Source organism: Apium graveolens, chromosome 3 (genome assembly GCF_009905375.1).
Source record: "Apium graveolens cultivar Ventura chromosome 3, ASM990537v1, whole genome shotgun sequence".
In the NCBI taxonomy this organism is placed as follows: domain Eukaryota; kingdom Viridiplantae; phylum Streptophyta; class Magnoliopsida; order Apiales; family Apiaceae; genus Apium; species Apium graveolens.
Genome location: NC_133649.1, coordinates 260724153 through 260730286, shown reverse-complemented (window position 1 = coordinate 260730286; position 6134 = coordinate 260724153). Strand labels below are relative to the sequence as shown.

Here is a 6134-nt window from a genome sequence, read left to right as displayed (position 1 = left end):
TCTAGAGTTAACCGAGCATCCCAACGAGCACACTCGCGAGAGTAAGCTGCTTTCTACCAATCTGGATGGCCTTGCTTGGTAGTGAGAGACATCATTAATCATTTTTGCCTATGGTAATGTTCAGTACTTGCTAGAAATATAGCATAGTATGTTTTTTCTGATAATACATTGCTATAGAGATTTTATTTTAGTATTAAAACGTGTCTTAATCGAAAAACTCGATTATATTTGCTGATGATGGTCGCCCAGAACCAATTTTATAACTGACTAGAATTGCCATGACAACTGGAAAATAGGTATACAAGAAACACAAAGAGACAGCCTTTTTGGGGGGGAAATTAATATAAAAGAACGATTACACTTGCTAACTCATGTATTGCGTGTAGTCATTTGCAGTTGCAGGTGCGAGCTGCACATAGATACCAAAATTAACAACTACAAGTAGTTACTTAAATTACTCGGTACTGATACGATCTTGGGTGGGATTACTCGTTGAACTGTTGCTAATGCTACTGTTGCTGCTGCTGCGACCACCCCCCATGCCCATATTATATATCATGTCATGATTTGGCAAGGATTCCTCTGCAAATTGTCTTAACCTCTCCAGCTCAGGCAACACATCATTACCCAGATCTGGTCTGTCCTTCCGCCTTAGTTCTGCACACCTCAGAGACATCCTTGCGAACCTCTCTGCCTCTTCAATCGGCCAGTCAGTCACCTCAGGATCAAGTATCTCACCTATAGTTCCCCTTTCCAGCGCCCTCTCAATATGATGTGTCAAACCCATAGGTGGTCTTGCAGTGATGATCTGAAGCAGCATTATTCCTAACGAGTATATATCTGACTTTATACCCAGCATACCTGTTTGCTGATACTCAGGGTCTATGTAGCAGAATGTTCCTGCTGTAGATGTCATCCTGTACTGTGTTACTGTGTCCGCTACTGATGGTGGAACTAGCCTTGCTAAGCCGACATCACTAATTTTGCTCACATAGTTGCGGTCCAAAAGTATGTTCCCTGGTTTGAGATCTCGGTGCACTAATGGTTCTGGTTTGCTCTGATGCAGGAAGAGGAGGCCTGTACCAATCTCTGCAGCTATCCTGAATCTTTGTTGCCAGGAAAGCACCGGAGTGTTTCCCTGTCTAAAGAGACGATCTTCCAAGCTCCCATTTGCCATGTACTCGTACACTAGGCAACCATACTCTGGACAGGCTCCAAGGAGTAGTACCATGTTGGGATGTCGTATGCAGCTAAGAACTTCCACCTGCATCATTGACGTACGTTCATAAGTATTGAGTACTGGCGGACATCATTGTTAATATGGACAAGATTAGCACACATCCTTCTTGATTACTTTCATAGTTAGCCAATAATTTTAAAGATAATTATTACTTCTTAGTCGGAATTGAATTAGCTCTCCTATACGTAACGGTGACCTTCTAATGCATAAAATCACTAAATTTAACCTCTTGCTGAAATTGCGATCTTCCTTGAGCTGCATCTGGACGAAGAACTTTTACTGCAACTGGCGTGTGATCTAGGTAACACTTGTACACTGGACCATAACCTCCTTCACCAATTTTTCGGGACTGATTAAAGAATTCAGTTGCTGATTCAATTTCTTCTATCGAGTATTTGCGGTACCTAGTATCATTATGTGCAAGCGTGCTCATATACTTCTTTTTCTCCTCAGCTTCTTTCAGTGCCTTCATTTCTGCGCTGATTCTTTTCTGTGCTTCCATTTTTGCGATCCTTTGAGCTGCTTCAGCGGCTTCAATAGCTGCCTTGCACTTTGCTTTCTCTTGCTCTGCAATAGCTAATGCTGCTTCCTCAGCTAATCTTGCTTCTTCCAGTCGTGCCTCTTCCTCCATCTTCCAACGATGAAGTTCCATTGCCTGCAATACATAACACCAAAACATTTACGATGTTACAATCAATCCCTGATCTTCATCTATCAAGCTAGCTAGGGACTGATTTATTCCCTGACCTAAAGCCAAAGGGATCTACCCAAAGTTTGAGGACATAAACATGTGTCATAAGGATATTGTCTATCATCCGAGCAATTTGAAAGCTCAGTTTGTAAGTTTTTACGTGTATATAATTATTCTAACAGACATTATGTAGCTTATATAGAACTCCGACGAACCTTTTGTTTTGCTGAGAGTGCTTCTTTGCAGGCACTGCTGTACATGTCCATTGTTTGCTTGAGCTCTAACTTGAGCCTTCTCATTTCAGCTTCCACGTCATCCTAAGATATTCGATACAAGTTCTGTTAGAGAGTCATTTTTTCTTAGCTTTCTCTATGTCCATGCTACTAACACAGAGTTTTGTACCATGCAAGAGCTGTATAAAACTAATAGATGAGTGGTGGAGAGCGATGGATAGGAAATTCAAAATAATAGGCCGGCTGCCTTAAAGTTTTTTATTCTAATGATATATATAGCACCACTTTAGATTCATGGCTGTAGTAACCACATACTCGTTAATTTAATGTTAAAGATGTCAACCCTTTAATATATGAGAAATTATTCATGGCTGTTGTACTTATCTACTAATACAAAACAAAATTGGATTATCGAACTGAATACTTATACTGTGCTACTGCTGATTCCTGGATTTAACATCTTTAGGAGAGTGTGTAAATTCTCTACCATGTTATGTGAAGATGAGCTAGACTCTTGCGAGTTGAAGGTGAGGCTGGAAGAGTTATGTCCTTCACTTGAGTTAAATGCAGAGCCGAAGCTTAATCTGTTTTCCGTATCTGAGCCACATGAGAGACGAGAGCCAAAGTCATCAGACATGCGATCCGTGCTTGACCTTCCGGAGCTTACGAATGATATATCACAATCCGGGAGGTCTCCATATGATTTATTTGAAATATTTCCTCTTGTGAAAGGAGACCTGCAAAAAGAGATTCCTCAGGTACAGCAGAATTAATCAATCAAAGATGCATATTAATGAAAAACAGCAAAGAAACCCTGTTACATATCACCACACCATTTGAACTATATGGACCTTACCCTACACCTCTATTAATGTTAATTACTCAACTTACTTGATCTCGAGATCTTCGGAGGAATGACGAGGAGGGAACGGAAACCTTTGATCAGTTGCTGAAAATAGGTACACATGATTTTTTTTGTTAGTGGTTGAACTTATGATTTAATAGAGTGAAGGTAAGGTCATGGGATAAAGTATTTATACTGTATTAAGTAGCTATAGATTTATTTATACACTCCCCTCTTCCAAAAGAAAAATGGTTGAGTTTAGGTCTGGCTGTTGAAACTTTGAAATAAGTCATGTTGGTATACAAACCTTAAAATTAAAAAATTATATATTGTAAAAAGAATGATTGATGTATAATTATAGTTTGATATAAAAATTTTGAGCTCATATTCTCTGTAGGATGGAGGGAGGAGCATAATAATATTACACGTTTCTAAGGTGGTATGTTGGACCTTTTGCGCTGGATGGCATGAATCGTCCATCCAAATGATTGAAAGATGGATTATTATTGTTGCTTTGGGAGTGTTGCATATGCATACGAGAGTTTGGACCTGGTGAAGAGGTGGCAGAACGCAGAGATGAAATTTTGCCTTTGGAGATGATGTAAACATTGCAGAACTCTGGAGCCCCTCTGGAAACACTGCTGGCAACATCCGGGGCCTTGAATTTGCTACTGAAATCATGAGAAACTTTTTTTTAGTACTCATATACATGCATATGCCATGTTTGCGGTGCTGCATCATACATATTGTTAATTTTGCCTATGGATACTCCTTGTCCCCATTTAGAGCTGGTATTGGAAAATGAATATGAGACAGATAAGAGGTAAAAGGAAAAGAACAGGTACCTAACGAGGCCCCTAGACGGGGAACCAAGTACCAGATTCTGAATTAAGTTAGCACTAAGAAATTCACAAATGCCTTTTGCTACATCCGTATCCTCAACAAGCATTTCACTAACTTTAATCTGCAAGCATCATCTTAATTAATATATTTTAAATGAACAAGTTAATAGGCTAAGAAATGTATATATGTAGAAATTATACTAGTTTATTTGGTCATGGAGGGATTTTACTAACATCTTTACGTGTGCAAAAGCAGCGGAATGGAAGAAAAAACTCCTTGTCAGCCGGACTCTTTACAGCATCAAGGTTTGGTCCTGCAGCCAAGGTAAATGTCTACTAAGATTGCTTTGTGATGTAGGAATTTACCAAGCATGCCATGATTTAACAGTGAATATTGTAGCTTTTTAAAATTTCAACTATCCCAATATTTGGTTAAAACCCATAAAATAAAACATAAGCCCCAGACACCCTGTTTGTCCCATGTCCTTGCAGATACAAAAAAGATTTCACTAACAAATTCTCCTATGATTTATGAAACAAATTAAAGAAATCGGATATACTGCAGCGGTGCAGCATGTAAAAATGAATCAGGTCTATGATTTGTGAGACAATAATGCGAGACATAAGCCAATTTGTGAGACGGTGTAACCAACGGGTTTTTACCTATAAACTATGATTCATTTTGTTAAGAAAAAGATAACTCGTAACGGTGGGTGGGGGGGGGGGGGGGGGTGAAGGAGACCTGAGGTGGAGGGAGGCTTTTGTTTGACATGGAGGAGGGTAACATTTTTGCCTTTTCCAAGAAGATTATCAACAGCCCATTTTAACGCATGTTGGCTCCCTCTGTCCTTGTCTATTGCCACTGCTACCATATCAATGTTATTGTTATTCCCTACACCACCCCTGTGCATGGAACTCATCTTTCTTCAAATTTATAAAAGATATAATAGCAGCAGCAGCAGCAGCAGCAATGGATCCCGTCTGTCTTATTTTTTGCTTTTTCAGATTGTTGATCGGGGATCATCAAGAAGGCGGAAACTAGACAAACTTCCTCTCTCTTTTTTTCTTGTTTCTTCTCTCTCTCTCTGGCTATTGCACATTTGAGAGGCTATATAGATATTATACCCCTATTATTCCGGATTCCACTCATGTTTTTTTTTCTCCTTTTTCAGGCCATCCATGCAATTGCATGCATGATGCATCACCCTCCCCTAGGAGTTCAGTTATTTTTATTCAATTAACAGTTACTGCTATTTTAAATATAGCAATCAATTCTGTCAATTGAAATATTTTGCTTCAGTAAATCTACTCAATAATTGATACTTAACAGTTTTAGCTAGCCTGCCTATCCCGTCATTAGGTCATTATTCGATCGAATAATTAATAATAAACGACTGTGAACCTCTTTGAATCTAATATGAATTAAAAAATAATGGATTAACACTAAATGGCTAACTAATCTATGATTCATGATCATTTTATTTGGCAATCAACAGAGATAATGCATAAATTTGTGGTCTGCTACTATATATAGTTGTGCATTTTTGGTCAGAGTCACAGATAAGTTGCAAAAGAACAAATCTCAAGGCCATTACATTCTTCTAATATTATGATTTCTGCTAGTTCCCCTATATATAGGTCTATCACATGTAATTGGTTATAAGCATACCACAGCCACACTCTCATATTCAATTTACAAATGCTGATTGATTCAAGTTCTGCTAAACTAATGTATACATGCATGAGCCAGATAGCAACACCTTCCTTAATAGCGGTTCCCGGACTTTTGCGGTACATTGCAACACAAAATTCACCTTTTTGACACACCTATGTTCCAAAAGTGGCACAGAACGCTACTTCTTCCCGGATTCACCCAGAAAGCCCAAAAGAAGTAGGGCGTCCTGGGGTTTTTATTTTTTATTTTTTATTTTTTCCTTTTCCTCCCCGAATTTACTTGCACTTGTGTTTAAGTTTTTCAAGTGTAAAATATTCAATAGAGCCCTATTTTTGAGCCATAATATTAAATGGTAAAAAAATTATTTTGGTGTAATTTTTTTTGTTGGGCAGTCATGCAAACCTATTTTTATTACGTATTTTTTGTTTATAAAAATATAGTATACATATGAATTTTGTGGCTTAAAAAAGGGTACCTTACGAGTCGGCAACGAATTTTTTTAATGAAAACACAATTGCAGGGTTTTCAAAAGTAGTGGAATTTTCTTTTTGTAATAAAAAATAATAACATCAATTATGTAAGCGAATACAATGTTCTCAACTTTTACTA

At 38.1% G+C, this 6134-nt stretch overlaps 1 protein-coding gene across 2 annotated transcripts; it reads right to left on the bottom strand.

Annotated features, from left to right (window-relative positions):
• Positions 1–273: 273 nt before the first annotated feature.
• Positions 274–4938, bottom strand: LOC141711043 (U-box domain-containing protein 35-like). 2 transcript variants are annotated; one of them, XM_074513496.1, is made up of 9 exons: positions 4593–4938; positions 4085–4164; positions 3854–3972; positions 3459–3679; positions 3056–3113; positions 2652–2901; positions 2147–2248; positions 1467–1895; positions 274–1264 (listed from the first exon to the last, which is right to left on the bottom strand). In XM_074513496.1, exons 1-9 carry the CDS (start codon positions 4768–4770, stop codon positions 455–457), a joined length of 2247 nt encoding a protein of 748 aa, XP_074369597.1. In that variant the 5' UTR covers positions 4771–4938; the 3' UTR covers positions 274–454. The 2 variants fall into 2 exon arrangements, with proteins under 2 accessions (XP_074369597.1, XP_074369598.1); XM_074513497.1 differs by having other exon boundaries at positions 3558–3679.
• Between the last annotated feature and the right edge of the window lie 1196 nt (positions 4939–6134).